Here is a 21,957-nt window from a genome sequence, read left to right as displayed (position 1 = left end):
TACAAAATCCCTGACTTTGTGCTAGTGTACCTAGAAGAATTCATGCTGTTTTGAAGGCAAAGGGTGGTTACACCAAATATTAATTTTGATTTAGATTTTTCTTCTGTTCATCCACTTTGCATTTTGTTAATTGATAAAAAATAAACTATGAACACATCTATTTTTGAAAGCATTCTTACTCTGCAGCATTTTTTCCACACCTGCCTAGAGTCGGGGAGGAAATTCAGGTAGGCATCGGTGGTAAGGATAGGTGAAGGTGATCAATTGAGATTGGTATGTCAGTGAGACAAAGAGTTCTCCAATTCTGAGATAAGGTATGAAATATTCTCTGTATTGTGGATAAACACTGGTTGTTTAGAAATACATCTAAACATACAGTCTATCAACAGTTATGTATACTCATGCTATTCGAAAAGGCTTCATAAACTCTGATTTCTCATACGTCCTAGAGGATGCTGGGGTCCATTTCATGACCATGGGGTATAGACGGTTCCGCAGGAGCCATGGGCACTTTAAGACTTTTCAAGGGTGTGAACTGGCTCCTCCCTCTATGCCCCTTCTCCAGACCTCCCTTTTAGAAATGTGCCCAGGGAGACTGGATGCACTCCAGAGAAGCTCTACTGAGTTTCTCTGAAAAGACTTATGTTAGGTTTTTTATTTTCAGGGAGAACTGCTGGCAACAGTTTTCCTGCTTCGTGGGACTGAGGGGGCAGAAGTATGAACCAACTTCCTAAAGAGTTTCATGGCTCTGCTTCTGGCTGACAGGACACCATTAGCTCCTGAAGGGAACTGAACGCTAGCCTATATGCTCACTCCCACAGCATGCCGTCACCCCCCTCACAGAGCCAGAAGTCAGATGACAGGTGAGTGTTAGAAGACAGATCTTCAATCAAGAAAGTGACGGCTAAAGGTACCGCGCGGCTGGCGGGAGCGCAGCACGCCATGTTGCCCACACACACACAGGCACTGCAGGGTGCAGGGGGGGCAGCATGGGCAGCATGAAACCTATGGAAACTGGCATAAATAAGAGGCATAAGTTGCTGAGGCACAGTCCTACCCCCGCCAGTATAAATAATGACCTCATAAAAGCTGAGGAGAAACACACCATTGAAGAGTGGAGCTTCCTTCTCAGTCAGCCAGCACACTGATCAGCGCCATTTTCTCTCTCTCCTCAGGCTGCAGAGACGATGCTGGTCCTCCTCCACTACTGAACAAGTATCAGGGTGCAAAACAGGGGGGGCCACAGTGAATTTGGTGCTAAATACTTGTGTGATTAGCATTATAAAAGCGCTGCATGTCAGTGGGCATTTTGTGTTCACAGACATTGTGTTACTGGCGCTGGGTTGTGAACTGGCAAATCCTATCTGTGTCCCTCTGACAGATTTTACTGTGAATCTGTCCCCTATAAGTCCCGGAGTGTCTGTGGTGTGGTTGTGCATGTGACATGTCTGTGGCAGGGAATCTCTTCCTTTGTGGAAGACATGTTAGAGACACAGAGGTGTAATATGACACCAAGAGCCTGACTGGGTGAAAGATTACATAACAGTGTTAATCACTACTGAATCTCATACAGAAAACTGAATATAATCTGTTGAAGATGTGATAATAGTTCTGCCTTTCATCCACAGGGACCCCTCTGGGTCACATACAAATTTGCACAAGTAGTACAAACTGATACCGACACGGACTCTGTTTCCTGTGTCGACACTAGTGATTCCAGGGGAATAGGTCTTAAATTAGCAAAAAAGCATTCAAAACCTGTTTTAGCTATAAAGGTGGTGTTAGAAGTTATGAAGCCCCTCTTTTACCACAAGGAGAGGATTTACTTTAGTAAAGAAGTAATGTAATTTTCCCTCCACCTCAGGAGTTGAACAGTCTCATGGAGGGAGTCTGATTTAACCTGAAAATAAATTTCAGATTCCCAAAATTAATTCAGGCAGCTTACCTTTTTCCAAAAGGTGGGAGTCGCCCCGCATTTTAGACAGGGCCCTGTCATAAAAGAGTTTCTCTCTGCGCCTGGAATGGCTTCACTTAAGGAGCCGACAGGCGCAAGTGAGTGAGGTGATCTATTGATGTGGCCAATGGTACACTACTCAGGCCTACCATTGTCTGTGCGTGGGTGAGTAGTGCTATTGAGAAGTGGTCAGAAAACTTGTCATTAGACATTGACACAATAGATGGAGACGAGATACTCCTAACGTTGGGTCATATCCAAGATGCTGCTGCATACGTACTAGAAACCGTGAAATATATTGGTCTCTTGGGATCAAGAACCGCTACCATTGCAGTATCGGCTCGGAGGGCGTTGTGGATTCGCCAGTGGAATGCTGATGCAGGTTCCAAAAGAAATATGGAGGCTCTCCCATATAAAGGTGAGGCCTTGTTTGGTGATGGGCTGGATGTGTTAGTCTTGGCGGCTACCACAGGTAAGTCGACATTCTTGCCTTATGCTCCTACACCGGCAAAAAAGACATCACTCTCACATGCAGTCCTTTCGACCAACAAATACAAAAAGGCCAAAGGTTCCCCCTTTTTTGCAGGTAGGGGAATGGGGAAAGGAAAGAAATCCGCAGCGTCTCCCGGATCGCAGGAGCAGAAGTCCACCCCTGCTTCTGCCAAATCTGCAGCATGATGATGGGGCTCCCTCGCGGGAGTCCGCTCGGGTGGGAGCACGTCTGAAACTTTTCAGTCAAATCTGGATTCAATCTGGCCTGGACCACAAATAGTGTCCCATGGGTACAAACTAGAGTTTCAAGGCGTCTCTCCCCCCCCCCCCCCCCCCCCATGCCGATTTTTCAAATCGACCTTGCCAGCTTCTCTTCCAGAAAGAGAGGCAGTAACAACAGCAATTCAAAATTATGTCAGGATCAGGTCATTGTCCTGGTACCCTTGTCACAGCAAGGAGAAGGTTTTTATTCAAGCCTCTTCGTAGTTCCGAAGCTGTACGGCTCGGTCAGACCGATTTTAAACCTGAAAAATCTGAATCTCTACCTGAAAAGATTCAAGTTCAAGATGGAATCCCTGAGGGTAGTGATTTCCAGTCTGGAGGAGGGGGACTTCATGGTGTCAGTAGACATAAAGGATGCTTACTTGCATGTTCCCATTTATCCTCCTCACCAAGCTTATCTGAGATTCGCAGTACAGGATTGCCATTACCAGTTCCAGACGTTGCCGTTCGGACTCTCCACGGCACCGAGGGTATTCACCAAGGTGATGGCGGAGATGATGGTCCTCCTTCGTCAAAAAGGAGTCAATATAATCCTTATCTGGACGATCTCCTGATAAAAGCGAGATCCAGGGAACAGTTGGTGCAGAACATCGCACTCCCTGTCAATACTCCAACACGGTTGGATCATGAATTTTCCAAAGTCGCAGTTGTAACCGACGACAAGGTTGTCCTTTTTAGGGATGATTCTGGACACAGAAGTACGGAGAGTATTTCTTCCAGTGGAAAAGGCTCTGGAAATCCAGAAAATGGTCAAACAAATATTGAAACCAACAAGCGTGTCAATCCATCAATGCATTCGGTTGTTGGGGAAAATGGTAGTGGCCCTCCGAGGCCATACAGTTTGGCCGATTTCATGCCAGAGTAGTCCAGTGGGACCTGTTGGACAAGTGGTCCGGATCCCACCTACACATGCACCGGAATAATCCTGTCCCCCAAAGCCAGGATTTCGCTCCTGTGGTGGCTACACAGTTCTCACCTACTAGAGGGACGCAGGTTTGGGATTAACGACTGGGTCCTAATAACCACGGATACAAGTCTCCGAGGCTGGGGAGCTGTTACACATGGGGAAAGCTTCCAAGGAAAATGGTCAAGTCAGGAAGCCTGCCTTAACATAAACGTTCTGGAATTAAGAGCCATTTACAATGGCCTTCTACAAGCGGTACATCTTCTTCAAGATCATCCCGTGCAGATCCAGTCGGATAATGTAACAGCAGTCGCGTACATAAACAGGCAAGGCGGAACGAAAAGCAAAGCGGCAATGGCAGAGGTGACAAGGATTCTCCTCTGGGCAGAAAGACATGTAAGAGCTCTGTCAGCAATTTTCATTCCGGGAGTGGACAACTGGGAAGCAGACTTCCTCAGCAGACACGATCTCCATACAAGAGAGTGGGGCCTCCACCAAGAAGTCTTCGCAGAGGTGACAAGTCTTTGGGGAGTTCCTCAAGTAGACATGATGGCATCTCGTTTAAACAAGAAGCTTCATAGATATTGTTCCAGGTCGAGAGACCCTCAAGCAATAGCAGTGGATGCACTGGTGACCCAGTGGGTGTTTCAGTCGGTATATGTTTTCCCTCCACTTCCACTGATTCCAAAAGTTCTCAAAATAATAAGAACAAGAGTTCGAGCAATCTTCATTGCCCCAGACTGGCCGAGGGCTTGATATCCAGATCTTCAGGAGTTGCTCATAGAAGATCCTCGGCCTCTTCCTCCTCGAGAAGACCTACTACAGCAGGGGTCGCGTGTGTATCAAGACGTACCGCGGCTACGTTTGACGGCATGGCTGTTGAGCGCCGGATCCTAGCCCGAAAGGGTATGCCCAAGGAAGTCATCCCCACTCTTGTTCAGGCCAGGAAAGGAGTAACGTCTAAACATTACCACCGTATTTGGAGAAAATGTGTCTTGGTGTGAATCCAAGAAGGCTCCTACGGAAGAGTTTGAGTTGGGACGTTTTCTCCATTTTTTGCAGGCTGGTGTGGATGCGGGCCTAAGATTGGGGTCAATCAAGGTCCAGATTTCGGCCTGATCAGTTTTCTTTCAAAAACAATTGGCCTCCTTTCCAGAAGTTCAGACGTTCGTGAAAGGGGTTCTGCACATCCAGCCTCCATTTGTGCCTCCAGTGACACCATGGAACCTTTAATGTGGTGTTGCAGTTCCTTCAATCAGATTGGTTTGAAACTCTGCAGGAGATAGAATTGAAGTTTCTCACTTGGAAAGTGGTGATGCTTTTGGCCTTGGCATCCGCAAGGCGGGTGTCTGAGTTGGGGGCCTTGTCTCACAAGAGCCCTTACCTGATCTTTCATGAAGATAGGGCAGAGTTAAGAACTCGTCAACAATTTCTTCCAAAGGTGGTTTCGTCTTTCCATATAAACCAACCTATTGTGGTGCCAGTGGCTACTGACACGTTCACTGAGTCAAAGTCTCTAGATGTGGTTAGGGCTTTGAAGACTTATGTCGCTAGAACAGCTCGGATACGGAAAACAGAGGCTTTGTTTGTCCTGTATGCTTCCAAGTAGACCATTGCGCGCTAGATCAGAGGTACGATTCAGCACGCTCATTCTTCGGCTGGTTTGCCGTTGCCGAAGTCTGTGAAGGCCCATTCTACTAGGAAGGTGGGTTCGTCCTGGGCGGCTGCCCGGGGGGTCTCGGCATTGCAATGTTGCCGAGCAGCTACTTGGTCAGGGTCAAACACTTTTGCTAAATTTTATAAGTTTGACACTTTGGCCGATGAGGACCTCAAGTTTGGTCAATCGGTGCTGCAGGCTCATCCGCACTCTCCCGCCCGTACTGGAGTTTTAATATAAACCCCATGGTCATGAAATGGACCCCAGCATCCTCTAGGACGTATGAGAAAACAGGATTTTAATTCCTACCGGTAAATCCTTTTCTCCTAGTCCATAGAGGATGCTGGGCGCCCGACCCAGTGCGTACTTTACCTGCAGTTTTGTTCAGTTAGTTACACAAGTGTGTTACATTTGTTTTCAGCATGTTTCTCTAAATGGTTCATGCCTGTTGGCGTGTGTTATGTTGAATGGCATGTTGTGCGGCATGGTTGAGGTGTGAGCTGGTATGAATCTCACCATTAGTATAAAAGTAAATCCTTTCCTCGAAATGTCCGTCTCCCTGGGCACAGTTCCTATAACTGAGGTCTGGAGGAGGGGCATAGAGGGAGGAGCCAGTTCACACCCTTGAAAAGTCTTAAAGTGCCCATGGCTCCTGCGGAACCGTCTATACCCCATGGTCATGAAATGGACCCCAGCATCCTCTACGGACTAGGAAAAAAGGATTTACCGGTAGGTAATTAAAATCCTGTTTTTATACTAATGCGCAGTCCTTTCTCAATGTTGTCAATTACTGGATATATAGTAATGGCAGAAATAAATGTGTCGAACAATATTCTGTATTATAGTAATGGCAGAAATAAATATGCTGAATAATATTCTGTATTATAGTAATGGCAGGCAGAAATGTGCTGGACAATTTATATTTCTTTACCACGAAACATATTAATAATTTCAATCTGTAAAATAACAACAAAATTTCAATGATGTTTTGTTCTAGCACTGTTATTTCCAATTGTAAAGCACAGTGGAATTTGCTGCGCTATATAAAACTGTTAATAAATAAAAAATAAATGATGGCAATTTCATGATTATACGGCACCAATGGCTCCCTCTAGTGGTGGACTAGGAAAAACTGGTTCTTAAATTCTCTGGTCTATTCAATGTCTGGCGACAGATGAGTTGAGCACCCCAGGATTTCAGTTACTGATGTTGAGTTGAGCCAGTGTTAAAGAATTTCCCAGTCAGAGTTTATTGGACGTTTTTGCATTAATTGGTTTTATTTAAACAAATAAAAAAAAATTGCTGTTCTGTTGTACCTATTTGTTCAGATGAGTAAAAGTGTCATTTATTATGGTATATTCTAAAGGGATTACTATGTATGTATTAATTCTACCAAAGAGTTTATTATAGAGATTATTTTGCAACATAAAAGCCAATTTGAGTTGTTTATTTAATACTAGCTGATGTGCCCGTTTTCAAGCGGGAAAAGGTTTGCTATGTGGAACATTTTCACCCTTTTCACCCCCTTAAGGGTTGATATCTCATAGTATCCCTGCTTAGTGGGTGGCTGCACATAACCATGTGACCCGGCAGGTCACATGGTCCAGCTCACCTGGCAGGTGCACAGGCAGAGTTGACCAACTGCCATGTTTTCAAAGAGCTCAATGGTGATGCATTGTAATTGGCTGGTGGACGTTTTGCCACATAACTTGGAAAGAACCAATTACGCTGCCAATATAACTGGGTATGGGTCGTTGGGTTGCCAGGGTCGTTAGGTCGACATGTGCAAGGTCAAAAGGTCGACATGGGTTTTTATATTTTTTTTTTTGTGTTGCTTTTTTTGTAGAGTGACGGGGAACCCCAGTTAGTGCACCACATCTCCTTGCCTGCCTTGCTTTGCTCGCCATGCTTTGGGCAAGATTACCGTTCCCATTAGTAGTCCACGTGGATCGTAAAGTATGAGAGGTCAAAAAATGAAGAAAAATCGTGAAAAACTCAGGTCGGCCTTGCACATGTCTACCTAATGAACCTGTTGACCTAGACACCATGTCGACCTAGTGCATGTCGACCTTTAGTGGTCGACCCAATGCTTGTAGACCTAACGACCGCAACCCGCGTGCACATCTACGGACCAAGAGATTTAATTTAGTATATGATTTGCCCTGCCTAGGCAACCGCATCATACAAATAAGCCACTCCTAAAAATCATCTTTACGCTACCAATATATAGAGGAGATAAAAAGGTGGAAAAGTGAGACGTGTTCATATGCACAGCATTTTACAAAAAGATTCTAAAGTAATAGGTGGCTGCAGTTTTGATGTGATATTTTCACTTTAGCACTGTGCATGTCTTCAGATTTTACTGCTGCTCTGTACACATAAGGACAATGCTAGTTTGCGATTGTGTCTTCTGGAAGCAAAGAGTAGTAATACATGGTGACCTAAACAGGGTTAAGGTTGTACTGAGCTGCTGCTGAATCTATCAAATCTATACACATGGCACTCTGTCTTTCACTGTATGGCACCAAGAGCTGGGGGCAGGACCTTCACCAGCAGCCACAGAGAACTGGGGGGTATCACTTTGTCACAGAGTGCAGATATATATGACCCTGAAAGGGGTAGATTTTTTTTAACTGAAACCCTGACAGTATTTTAAGTTAGATAATGAAGGGTATGTGTAACTGTCAATAATTTCTATTGTCCTCTGACTCTCGTTAGTCATGCTCCACGTCTGCTGCCGCCGCATTGCAGTAAACTGCCCTTATCTTTGTTCAGTCACTAACCTTATGTGAATAGCTTGTCTGGTGATATTGCCTACTGCTGGTGAGCTGTGTGCTGCCAGGACTACGGGGAAGTATGAGACGGGGCAGCAAAGTCCTGGAATAGGCATTTGCTGCCATTATGACATCACAGCATGACCTCACGGACAAACTGGACAGACAGACACACAAACTGACCAATGCATTTTCTATATGCATTTTCGTGAGTGGGACCCTGGCTCTGCAAGGGATGGATTTTTTTATTTTTTTTCACTTTAAATCCCGCCAGTATTTAAGTTCGGTCCAGATCCATCAAGGCATGTATTAGCCTATGAAGAACATACGTACAAATATATTTTACAGTTTTTATGTTTACATTCATGCCAGTGGAAGTTCGGAACTCTGCAGCTATGGAATTAGCAGAACGTTGGTGACTATTGTGCACCATGCACCTTTAGCAGTCGTTGACCCTGCTCTGTTATCTTTGATGCTGTTCCTAAACACTTCCACTTTCTAATAATATCCCTTACAGTTGACCATGGAATTACCACCAACAGGGATGAAATTTCACAAACCGTATCATTGTGAAGGAGGCTTTCTATCACAGTACCACACTTGAAGTCACTGAGCTCTTCGGAATGACCCATTTTGTATCACAAATGTTTGCAAATGGAGACTGCATGGCTAAGTGCTCATTTTATACAACTGTGGCAGCGGGTCTGACTGACACAGCCAAATTAAATAATTGACGTGTGGTCAAATACATTAGTCCATATAGTGTGTGTGTGTGTGTGTGTGTGTGTGTGTGTGTGTGTGTATATATGTGTATACGTACGTAGGTACGTACGTACATACATACACTTAACCACCCTATTTCCAGTCAGGAATGAATAGGGTCTCAGTTATCAGAGGTTAACCTGTCACTTGAACTAAACATTGCCGAACCTCTCAGAGAGCAACAGGAGGAAAGGTGGAATAAAAATTTTGACTCTTACATTCATTAAAGGAAAGCCTGAGTCAGCAACTGCTTAGCTGCTGTGTAAAGGGTACCAACAGATCTCCCAGTGACCTTAACTGTTGTGCAAAATCTTTACTTTTTTATCTCCAAGGAGGAGCCCTCAGGGCAGTGAGCAGCTAAGCAAGGAGACCTAGGGCCCTTTGGAATAGAGTCTGCCTATTCCTGCAAACCTTACATATTTAACATATAGCGGGCGGAGCATGGCTTGTCGTCCAGCATTTACAGCACTGACCAGGGCAGCATCAGAGGCGGGACGGGGCAGAGAATGAGGCGGATTATTCTCCTCAGCGCCAGTCTTTTGACAGCATTAATCTGAGGAAGGCCCGTCCGGAGGTGCGGCCTGACAAAGATTGGCTGCTGTGGGCGCAGCATGTCCTGTTATAAGTCTAATTAGTTTACCAAGAAGTTATACGCACGGGAATACTTGAAATTCCGTAGCGAAGAACGGGTATTCAGTGTGTGTGTGTGTGTGTGTAATATTACAGTGCATCCACAAAGTATTCACAGCGCTTCACTTTTTCCACATTATGTTACAGCCTAATTCTAAAATGGAATACATTATTTTTTCCCCTCCAAATTCGACACACAATACCCCATAACAACGTGGAAAAAAAGGTGTTTTTTTTCTTTGTTTTGTTTTTAGATTTTCACTAATTTATTAAAAATGAAGACATCACATGTACATAAGTATTCACAGCCTTTGCCATGATGCTCAAAATTGAGCTCCGGTGCATCCTGTTTCCACTGATCATCCTTGATGTTCCTACAGTTTCATTGGAGTCCACCTGTGGCAAGTTCGGTTGATTGGACATGATTTGGAAAGGCATACACCTATCTATTTACGGTCCCACACTTGACAGTGCATGTCTGAGGACAAACCAAGGCTGAAGTCAAAGGAATTGTCTGTAGACCTCCGAGACAGGATTGTCTCGAAGCACAAATCTGGGAAAGGGTACAGAAAAATATCTACTGCTTTGAATGTCCCAATGAGCACAGTGGCCTCCATCATCAGTAAATGGAAGAAGTTCGGAACCACCAGAACTCTTCCAAGAGCTGGCCGGCCGTCTAAACTGAGCGATCTGGGGAGAAGGCTCTAGTCAGGGAGGTGACCAACAACCCGATGGTCACTATGTCAGAGCTACAGCATTCCTCTGTGGAGAGAGGAGAACCTTTCAGAAGGACAAACCTCTCTGCAGCAATCCACCAATCAGGCCTGTATGGTAGAGTGGCCAGACGGAAGCCACTCCTTAGTAAAAAGCACATGGCAGCCCACCTGGAGTTTGCCAAAATGTACCTGAAGGACTCTCAGACCATGATAAACAAAATTCACTGGTCTGATGAGACAAAGATTGAACTCTTTGGCATGAATGCCATGCGTCATGTTTGGAGGAAACCAGGCACCGCTCATCACCAGTCCAATACTATCCCTACAGTGAAGCATGGTGGTGACAGTATCGTGCTATGGGGATGTTTTTCAGCGGCAGGAACTGGGACACTAGTCAGGATAGAGGGAAAGATGAATGCAGCGATGTTCAGAGACATCCTGAATGAAAACCTGCTCCAGAGCTCTCTTGACCTCAGACTGGGGCGACTGTTCATCTTTCAGCAGGACAACGATCCTAAGCACACAGCCAAGATATCAAAGGAGTGGCTTCAGGACAACTCTGTGAATGTCCTTGAGTGGCCCAGCCAGAGCCCAGTCTTGAATCCGATTGAACATGGAGATCTCTGGAGACCAACTTGATGGAGCTTGAGTGGTGCTGGAAAGAGTAATGGGCAAAACTGCCCAAAGATAGGTGTGCCAAGCTTGTGACATCATATTCAAAAAGACATGAGGCTGTAATTGCTGCCAGAGGTGCATCAGCAAAAAATTGAGCGAAGACTGTGATTACTTATGTACATGTGATGTCTTAGCTTTTTATTTTTAATAAATTAGCAAAAATCTCAAAACACTTTTTTCATGTTGTCATCATGGGGTATTGTGTGTACAATTTTGAGGGGGGAAAAGTTAATCGATTCCAATTTGGAGTAAGGCTGTAGCATAACAAAATGTGGAAAAAGTGAAGCGCTGTGAATACTTTCCGGATGCTGATGGGGACTGAACTTGGACTTAAACGGCATCGGGAGTGTCCCTATTCATCTCCATGAACCCGAAAACTATGGGTTTTTTTACATGTCACCCGCTTCCCACCACCACTCCTAGGGGTGGTAGTGGTGCCTTACCCCCACAGTATTTTTTTCCAGATTGTAAATCACGTGTACTAAGTTTGGTGTAAATTGCTCCATTCATTCCAGAGTTATGCTGGAACATACATACTCACTCTTATTCTTTTTTTTTTTTCTTTCTTTTTTTTTCCGTATTTATTTATTTTTAAGCAGAAGTATTTCTGACTGATTAAACAAATTTACTGATACGGACAAGTTACTTGGTACTAGTTATTCCAGATGGAATAACCACTTCTTTTTTTTTTTTTTTTTTCTGAACTACAGATTTTACCTCAATGTTTCCTGAAGTTCCTGGCAGCAAATTAATGGTTCTGACAGTGACACAGAAAACTGAGAATGATATGACCACATGGAGTGCAGAGGTCGATACTGAGAGGGACATGCTTCTGGAAAAGGTAAACATAATTAAATAATATATCTATATCAATTTTGTTTACAATTGGGAATAGTAACCTTGCCCGAACATGGCGACTAAGGGGACGCAGTGGCACTAATTGGGGTTCCCGCTGATTTTATAGTGTAAACGACATAAAAAAAGTGTAAAAAAAAAACAAAACCTCATGTCGACGTACAGTAATTACTGTCAACCTAGTTAGGGTCGACCCAATGGTCCACACCCGCACAATACATATATCCACCTCATGTAGTTATTCTATACATATTGTGCCAATCATTTACTTCTCTCCTGTATATAGTATATGTATCTATCATTTATTTATACACACACGCCTTTATAGAACACCTCTCATCATAATAAGTGTCCTTTTAAAGTCAAACTTAAGCAGAGGGTTAAATGAAATCCGTAGTTCCCTTTTTTTAAGGACGAATGTGTACGATAGTTGCTAGGATCAGTGCAAAGGCTGTTCTTCTGTTCTTTTACTGGAGAAATATACAGTAGATTCTCACTACTTACCAGGTTCTGTCACTTTCACTCTTCCTCCGAGCACTATATGGAACCGCACCAGTGATGTGATTTATGGTCCTTCCTCTGGGCTGCCGTTCGGTCAGGGAGGAGTCTCCTAGAAAGTGACATTGTTGGGATGGAGAGTAGATGGCCACATTGTAACGTGCTGTGCTGATGTGCTTCATCTTCTGTATCCCCTGCTTGCCGTTCTGTGTTCACCGCAAGAGAGCAGTTAAAGCAGGAGGACCTTTAACCACTTAACTGGCATGGTCAGATTTCATGTTTACAATTGGGAATAGTAACCTTGCCCGAACATGGCGACTAAGGGGACGCAGTGGCACTAATTGGGGTTCCCGCTGATTTTATAGTGTAAACGACATAAAAAAAGTGTAAAAAAAAAACAAAACCTCATGTCGACGTACAGTAATTACTGTCAACCTAGTTAGGGTCGACCCAATGGTCCACACCCGCACAATACATATATCCACCTCATGTAGTTATTCTATACATATTGTGCCAATCATTTACTTCTCTCCTGTGTGTGTGTATGTATATATATATATATATATATATATATATAGGCGCTGTCCCACCCTGTCCCCCCCATTTTTTACGAGGAGATCCGTTCTGCAGATGTGCATAATATAATGTTTAAATATTTTAAATACTTTTTCAACTTTATTAAATAAAATACATTTTAAAAAACAATGTTAACGCTTTTGAAGGGGAAAATCGTCAGGTGGTTAATAGGATCTTACATAGTGCTCAGAGTAAGGGCAGGGTGTGGCCCCTCGTAAATGAACCTAACATGAATACTACTGTAGGTAAAGGTTATAATAATGAAGGATTTAATATAATGTATTTTAAAGCATAAACATTGGTTAGGTTGTATTTGATGATTGAGCTGGTAAACACCTTAGCAAGTTTGTTGATAGTGAGCCTGACCACTGGATTGTCTCTCTCTTAAGCTGGGTACACACTAGGTAATATTTTAAAGGATATTGCTCATTTTCACCCTTTTGAGCGATATTGTTTGTAATACCGTCCACTGTGTACGCATAATATCGTTAATGATGCTCAGGGATGTCATGGGAAAACACTGACTATATCTCGCATGGAGTGTATCGTCTAGTTTGTACCCAGCATTAAACAGGTCCTACAGTAAACACACAACAGTTGTGAAAATAAAAGTACTGTGCAGATATGACAAAAACAATAATTTTAAATAAAAATATTTCTTGTGGTAAATACAATACAATGCAATAAATATACAATAATACACATTTAATATATACAATAAGCTGAAATAATATTAGTAAAGGTTCACATTTAGCCCCATTCTAGCCACAGTCGTATATTTGTGGTTTGAGGATTGCCCATTTCTCTGACGTCCTAGTGGATGCTGGTTACTCCGTAAGGACCATGGGGTATAGACGGGCTCCGCAGGAGACTGGGCACTCTTAAAAGAAAGATTAGGTACTATATCTGGTGTGCACTGGCTCCTCCCTCTATGCCCCTCCTCCAGACCTCAGTTAGTATCTGTGCCCGGCCAGAGCTGGATGCACCCTAGGGGCTCTCCTGAGCTTCCTAGAAAAGAAAGTATTTGTTAGGTTTTTTATTTTCAGTGAGATCTGCTGGCAACAGACTCACTGCTACGTGGGACTGAGGGGAGAGAAGCGAACCTACCTGCTTGCAGCTAGCTTGGGCTTCTAAGGCTACTGGACACCATTAGCTCCAGAGGGATCGAACACAGGCCCAGTCCTCGGTCGTCCGGTCCCGAAGCCGCGCCGCCGTCCCCCTTGCAGAGCCAGAAGAACGAAGAGAAGTTGAAAATCGGCGGCTGAAGACTCCGGTCTTCATTAAGGTAGCGCACAGCACTGCAGCTGTGCGCCATTGCTCCCTTAGCACACCACACACTCCGGTCACTGATGGGTGCAGGGCGCTGGGGGGGGGCGCCCTGGGCAGCAATTAGATTACCTTACTTGGCGAAAAGCACATAATACAGTCTGATAAACTGTATATGTGCATTAACCCCCGCCATTAAAGTACATAAAAGGACAGAAGCCCGTCGCTGAGGGGGCCGGGCCTTCTTCCTCAGCACACCGGCGCCATTTTCTCTTCACAGCTCAGCTGGAAGGAAGCTCCCCAGGCTTTCCCCTGCAGTATCCTGGTACACAAAGGGTAAAAAAGAGAGAGGGGGCACATAAATTTAGGCGCAAAACTGTGTATATAAGCTGCTATAGGGGAAAAATCACTCAGTATAGTGTACATCCCTGTATTCTATAGCGCTGTGGTGTGTGCTGGCATACTCTCTCTCTGTCTCTCCAAAGGGCCTGGTGGGGGAACGGTCTTCAAATAGAGTATCCCCTGTGTGTGTGGTGTCGGTACGCGTGTGTCGACATGTCTGAGGTAAAAGGCTCCTCTAAGGAGGTGATAGAGCGGATAAGTGTGTGGGAGGGTGTCTCCGTCAACAACGCCGACACCTGTTTGGATATGTGTAAGTGCTGAGGTAAAATTATTGCACAAAAGGTTAGGGAACAGAAAGGAAATCTACCCTGGTCTGTCCCTATGTCAGAGTCCTTCAGAGTCTCTCTATGCTCACTATCCAAAATAACAAAGTATCGACACGGAGTTTAACTCCACTGTCGACTACGATAATGCAAAGTTACAGCCAAGAGGGCTAAAAGATATTCAATATATGATTATTGGAATAAAAGATGATTTGCATATCACTGATGACTCATCTGTCCCTGACACGAGAGTACACCAGTTAAGGGGAAGAATGCTGAGGTAAATTTCCCTCCTCTCATGAGGAAAAAGAGCGGGAATCTCCAGACAAGAGACGGCAGCTTCCCACAAGAGAATTCTCAGGCTGTATCCTTTCCCCACTAGGGCCAGGATGTGTTGAGAATCTTCCCCTTGGGTGTCCTGTTTGCACTAGCTATTCTCAGGGATCCTGCAGATAGTGTGCACATTCTAGTATACTACCCAGACCGGCGATTGTGTCGGCATGGGTTTATAGCGCTGTGGCAGCGTGGACAGGTACCTTATCAGCAGAGATTGAGACCCTAGTATGCATATAAATATTTTAAGATGCTGTCTTAAGTGATAGATATATCATTATAAAGCATGCCGAAAGGGACACGAGTATACTGGGTCCTAGAGACAAAAGCTATGTCGATTTCTGCTTGACGTGTCCTGTAGAATATACATTGGACAGATGATGCCGACTTAAGAGGCATATGGAAGGCTGAGGATTGTGTGGAGAAAGGTTCTCGGGCCTGGTCTCCACAGCTATAGCTGGTAATTCTGATATTTTGCCTTATATTCCTGCACAGCCTAGGAAAGCACGACATTATTAAATGCAGCTTTTCGAATAAAGAAACAAGAAAGTCTGAGGTGCGTCCTTTCTTGTCAGAGCCGGGGGCAGAGGAAAGAAGCTGTACAACACAGCTAGTCCCCAGGAACAGAAGTCCTCCCCGGCCTCTACAAAAATCCACCGCATGTCGCTGGGGCTCCACAGGCGGAGCTAGACCCGGTGGGGACACGCCTTCGTAAGTTCAGCCACAAGTGGGTTCACTCCCTGTTAGATCCCTGGGCAATATAAATTGTATCGCAGGGATACAGGCTGGACTGTGAGAAGATGCCCCCTCACCGAGGACCCGGCGGGCTTCCCCCCAAGAGAGGGAGCCAGTGCAATTCGTAAATTGTATCTTCAACAGGTGGTGGTCAAGGGTCCCCTTCCTTCAACAAGAGGGTGTTATTATTCGACCATGTTATAATCCCGAAACCAGACGGTTCGGTTAGACCCATATTGAATTAAAATGAAAAGGTTCAGGTTCAAGATGGAATCGCTAAGAGCGGTCATTGCAAGCCTGAAATGAATTGGGACATAAGGGATGCATACCTTCGTGTCCCCATTTATCCACCTCATCAGGCGTACCTCAGAATTGCGGTACGGGATTGTCATTACCAATTTCACCAAGGTAATGGCGGATATGATGGTGCTCCTGCGGAAGCAAGGTGTCACTATTATCACATACTTGGATGATCTCCTCATAAAAGCGAGATCAAGAGAGCAGTTGCTGGACAGCGTATCACCTTCTCTGGAAGTGAAACGGCAACACGACTGGATTCTATATATTCCGAAGTCGCAGTTGGTTCCTACAGCTCATCTGCCTCGCCTAGGCATGATCCTAGACACAGACCAGAAGAGGGTTTATCTCCCGATAGAGAGAGCTCAGGAGCTCATGACACTGGTCAGGAATCTATTGAAAACCAAAACAGGTGTCAGTGCATCACTGCACTCGAGTCCTGGGAAGGATGATGGCATCATACGAGGCCATCCCCTTCGGCTGGTTCCATGCAAGGACAATGGAACTTACTGGACAAGTGGTCCGGATCACATCTTCAGATGCATCGGTTAATCACCCTATCCCCCAGGGCCAGGGTGTCTCTCCTGTGGTGGCTGCGGAGTGCTCACCTTCTCAGGGCCGCAGATTCGGCATTCAGGACTGGGTCCTGGTGACCACGGATGCAAGCCTCCGAGGGTGGGGGGGCAGTTACACATGGAAGAAAATTCCAAGGTTTGTGGTCAAGCCAACAGACTTGCCTTCACATCAATATCCTGGAACTAAGGGCCATATACAACGCCCTAAGTCAAGCGGAGTTCCTGCTTCGCGACCAACCGGTTCTGATCCAGTCAGACCGCAGGGGCTCATGTAAACCGCCAGGGCGGCACAAGGAGCAGGGTGGCGAGGGTAGAAGCCACCAGAATTCTTCGCTGGGCGGAGAATCAAGTAAGCGCACTGTCAGCAGTGTTCATTCCGGGAGTGGACACGACCTCCACCCGGGAAAGTGGTGACTTCATCAGGAAGTCTTCACGCAGTTTTGCAAATTGATGGAAACTGCCTCAGGTGGACTACATGGCGTCCCACCTCAATAAAAAGATAAAAAAAGGTTTTACGCTGGGTCAAGGGACTCTCAGGCGATAGCTGTGGTCGCACTAGTGACACCGTGGGTGTTCCAGTCGGTCTATATATTCCCTCCTCTTCCTCTCAGACCCAAGGGCTGAGAATTGTAATAAACGGAGGAGTGTGAACAATATTCTTTGCTCCGGATTGGCCAAGAAGGACTCGGTACCCGGAACTGCAAGAAATGCTCTCAGAGGACCCATGGCCTCTGCCTCTCAGTCAGGACATGTTGCAACAGGGACCCTGTCTGATCCAAGACTTACCGCGGCTGCGTTGGACGGCATGGCGGTTGAACGCCAGATCCTAGCGGAAAAGGGCATTCCGGATGCAGTTATTCCTACGCTGATAAAGGCTAGGAAAGACGTGACAGCAAGACTTTTTCACTGTATATGGCGAAAATAGGTTGCTTGGTGTGTGGCCGGGAAGGCCCTACAGAGGAATTCCAGGGGGGTCGATTCCTGCACTTCCTACAGTCAGGAGTGACTATGGGCCTAAAATTAGGATCCATAAAGGCCAAGATTTCGGCCCTATCCCTTTTTCTCTCAAAAAGAACTGGCTTCACTGCCTGAAGTTCGGACGTTGTTACAGGGGTGCTGCATATTCAGCCCCTTTTGTGCCTCCAGTGGCACCTTGGGATCTCAACGTTGTGTTGGATTTCCTAAAATCCCACTGGTTTGAGCCACTTAAGACCGTGGGGCTAAAATATCTCACGTGGAAAGTGGTCATGCTTTTGGCCTTAGCTTGGACTAGGCGTGTGTCAGAATTGGCGGCTTTGTCATGTAAAAGCCCATATCTGATCTTCCATATGGAAAGGGCAGAATGGAGGACTCGTCCCCAATTTCTCCCTAAGGTGGTATCATCGTTTCATTTGAACCAACCTATTGTGGTGCCTGCGGCTACTAGGGACTTGGATGATTCCAAGTTGCTGGACGTAGTCCGGGCCCTGAAACTTTGTTTCCAGGACGGCTAGAGTCAGAAAAACTGACTCGCTATTTATCCTGCATGCACCCAACAAGCTGGGTGCTCCTGCTTCAAAGCAGACTATTGCTCGCTGGATCTGTAGCACGATTCAGCTTGCACATTCTGCGGCTGGACTGCCGCATCCTAAATCAGTAAAAGCCCATTCCACGAGGAAGGTGGGCTCTTCTTGGGCGGCTGCCCGAGGGGTCTCGGCTTTACAACTTTGCCGAGCTGCTACTTGGTCGGGTTCAAACACTTTTGCAAAATTCTACAAGTTTGATACCCTGGCTGAGGAGGACCTTGAGTTTGCTCATTCGGTGCTGCAGAGTCATCCGCACTCTCCCGCCCGTTTGGGAGCTTTGGTATAATCCCCATGGTCCTTACGGAGTACCCAGCATCCACTAGGACGTCAGAGAAAATAAGAATTTACTCACCGGTAATTCTATTTCTCGTAGTCCATAGTGGATGCTGGGAGCCCGTTCCAAGTGCGGACTCTCTGCAATACATGTATATAGTTATTGCTTAACTAAAGGGTTATTGTATGAGCCATCTGTTGAGAGAGGCTCAGTTATTGTTCATACTGTTAACTGGGTATAGTTATCACGAGTTGTACGGTGTGATTGGTGTGGCTGGTATGAGTCTTACCCTGGATTCCAAATCCTTTCCTAGTAATGTCAGCTCTTCCGGGCACAGTTTCCCTAACTGAGGTCTGGAGGAGGGGCATAGAGGGAGGAGCCAGTGCACACCAGATATAGTACCTAATCTTTCTTTTAAGAGTGCCCAGTCTCCTGCGGAGCCCGTCTATACCCCATGGTCCTTACGGAATACCCAGCATCCACTACGGACTACGAGAAATAGAATTACCGGTGAGTAAATTCTTATTTTTAGTCCTATGAATTGGGGGCCTAATTCAGAGTTGATCGCAGCAGCAAATGTGTTGGCTAATGGGCAAAACCATGTGCACTGAAGGGGGGGGGGGGGGGTAGATATAACATGTGCAGAGAGAGTTAGATTTGGGTGGGGTGTGTTCAAACTGAAATCTAAATTGCAGTGTAAAAATAAAGCAGCCAGTATTTACTCTGCACAGAAACAATATAACCCACCCATCTAAACATATATCTGCCCCACTGTTTGCACTTCCATGATTCTATTTGCATAGAATAATAATACTAATTTATTAAGGCCCCGTCTACTTCAGAAGAGTGTAAAGTGTTTAGTAAGTGACCATATTTGGACAGCACTCTGGAAAGGATGTTAAAAAGTTTCTACACAGTTGAGACTTATTCATAGGCTGTGTTCTCCTGAAGTCATCCCATAACATTGCTGCCTCCACCTATGTAGACTTTTTTTTTTCAATGCAGTCAAACATGCACAATCCATAAGGATCTGTTTACCAAATGTAGCTCTATTCTATCTGTAAACGTTATGGTCTGTTTCCTTTGGCGCGTCATTCGTTTGTGCTGCTCATGTCAAACTTGATGTCAGATTCTTCATACAGTTGCCTGTAGGATAACTGTTCATATATATGGAGATATGGTAGGCTACTGGAGAGGTAGGTATAATGTACCATATACTATAGATAATTGCAGATTATGGTCTATTTTACTATTAAACTAAAAGCAAACTGTAAAGCTACATTCTAATAGGACGCATAAATAAATACATTTATCAGTCTGGGTAAAATCCTGACATTCTTACATTTCTCCACTTAGTGTCATTATTTCTCTTATCATCCATAGGGGACGCTGGAGTAGAATACCATGGGTATAGATGGTGTGATCAGGCGAGCCGGCACTTTAATTTTTTGTGTGTGACTGGCTCCTACCCCTCTATACCCTTCTCCAGACCAGTTTTACAAATGTGCCCAGAAGAGCCGGTTACTTCCTCCTGGAGCTCCAGAGATATCTTTAATTTATGACTTTTCAAACTTCAGCAGTCTGGCAGTTTGCCCCTGTCTGCCCGATACGTGGGAGCTGCAAAGGGGGGCTCGGTCCCACACTGCGGGGTTTGGAGCCCGAGTCCTCGGCTGCAGGGACATCAGTCCCTAGGTGTCTCGCATCCAGCAGTTCCCTGCTGAGATGGAGCCCCAAGCAGCCTGCCGTTACCTGCAGCATGGCTGAAGTTCAACGAACGGTAAGTATAGCCCGGGGCCCGGTTATTTGGTTTTCCGGGTAAATTGGCGGCTATGCACTCCAGGAGAAAAAGCACTGACTTGCACAGTATTTCTCTCACAGGCAGAAAGAGCTCCGATAGCCTAGGTTGTGTGTCATTCTGATAATTGCTCACTGATGATCACTTGTTAAAATGATGTTGTAGATTCACATATGCATACAGCTTAAGCAACAACCTAGTAATACAAGCGGGTGCAGCTGGAATATTTCAGCCGCACGCCGCTTCCTAGAGCACAAGCCGCTACTGTCAACGACGGCTGGTAGGAGAGCCGCCTCGGCGCTGAAGCTGTGCGCAGCTACAGTGGTTTTAGGTGGAAGGTATCACTGGCCAGATTTAGGCTGGGCACCAAGAGGCGATGGGTTTTGCAGTGCTGTTACAGAGCCGCCAGGACTGACACTGCGCAACGAGAGTTTTCCCTCCCACAAGTGCTAGTGCAGGGAGAGTTCGCTCCCGCACTATGCGCCCCGGGGACCTCCGATACAGGGAGCGGCTGCTTCGGGCACTTCTCTGGGCTCTCCAGCGAACAGGGAGGTACACACACAAGGCTGTTAGCCGACCCTATGTTGAGACAGTGCTGCACTCCTTTACACAAAGGTAGTTTTAAATTTAGGCACTATGCCGGCATAGTCGGAGCTAAGCTCTGTAAAGACATAATACTGGCAAGGTGCACGAGCTTCAGCGGCACATACATTCAGCCACTTGTCTAATGAAAAATATACCTGTTTGATAGAGGTGTGTTATGCATAGGGCTACCGAATAACAAGCAAGCACTCTGGGTTCAAATCCTGTGCCAGCAAGGACTATATATTTAAATATTCCTGCCTAGATCAAAACAGTGAATCTACATGTAGCACCACAGTCCAGCAACCACAAATAGTTGGTTCAAATCCCAGTCTGGACTCTGACCTTAATTTACACTATTATTTAGGATCAGGGACCTGGGTTCATGCCCAGATCGAGATGAGATTGCTTGCTGACCCTTGGCGCCATTCGCTCCCGCGCAGCCGAGCTGGGGGCTGTGTTAAACAGACGGGTACCCCAATATATTCTAGGGATGTCAGTGTGCTGTTGGAATATGTTTAGCATATGGTGTAGAAGTATTTATTGTATAAATAGTTATATTTATATAGCTGTTGTTCTGTATTAGCAATTGCTCTGTCAAGGATATTGTTGCTTCCCTTTAAATAAACCACAGTGATGGTTGACATTGTTGCCTCACAGCGCTCACACTATGGCCCTGTTGGAGTCTGTATATTCTCCCCATGCTGTTTGTAAATTGACTGACCTGGTTGTTTAGCAACAACCAGTGTCTATCGCTTTTCTGCCTTTTTAGCAAGGATCAGTGTAGTATATGTTCTTGTCTGTTTAATATCTGATTCGCCTCTATCTGGGGGTACACAGGATGCACCCGAGTTCAATTTTGAGCTTCGTGGCAAAGGCTGTGAATACTTGAAGTACATGTCATTTCTTTGTTTTTTATTTGTAATAAATTTACAAAAATCACAAAACTTTTTTTTCATGTTGTCATTATGGGGTGTTGTGTGTAGAATTTTGAGGGGAAAAATGAAATTATTCCATTCTGGAATAAGTCTGTAACATAACAAAATGTGGAAAAAGTGAAGCACTGTGAATACTTTCCGGATGCACTGTATATTT

General features: G+C 45.3%; 1 protein-coding gene and 1 non-coding gene across 2 annotated transcripts in view; both read left to right on the top strand.

The window, feature by feature from the left end:
- MMADHC (metabolism of cobalamin associated D) overlaps window positions 1-21,957 on the top strand; it is a 209,440-nt gene that overhangs the window by 123,173 nt on the left and 64,310 nt on the right. The window contains exon 6 of the mRNA XM_063933753.1: window positions 11,557-11,687. Within this exon, the coding sequence (XP_063789823.1) occupies window positions 11,557-11,687 (131 nt within the window). The remainder of the gene's footprint in view (window positions 1-11,556; window positions 11,688-21,957) is intronic.
- On the top strand, window positions 21,614-21,806 carry LOC134946706 (U2 spliceosomal RNA). The gene has a single exon (XR_010182325.1). It is a non-coding gene; the product is annotated as a U2 spliceosomal RNA (small nuclear RNA).

The sequence above is a fragment of the Pseudophryne corroboree genome, chromosome 7, assembly GCF_028390025.1.
Source record: "Pseudophryne corroboree isolate aPseCor3 chromosome 7, aPseCor3.hap2, whole genome shotgun sequence".
Classification (NCBI taxonomy): domain Eukaryota; kingdom Metazoa; phylum Chordata; class Amphibia; order Anura; family Myobatrachidae; genus Pseudophryne; species Pseudophryne corroboree.
The sequence above is the reverse complement of the archived record's forward strand: the minus strand, read 5'-3'. Positions and strand labels throughout refer to the sequence as shown.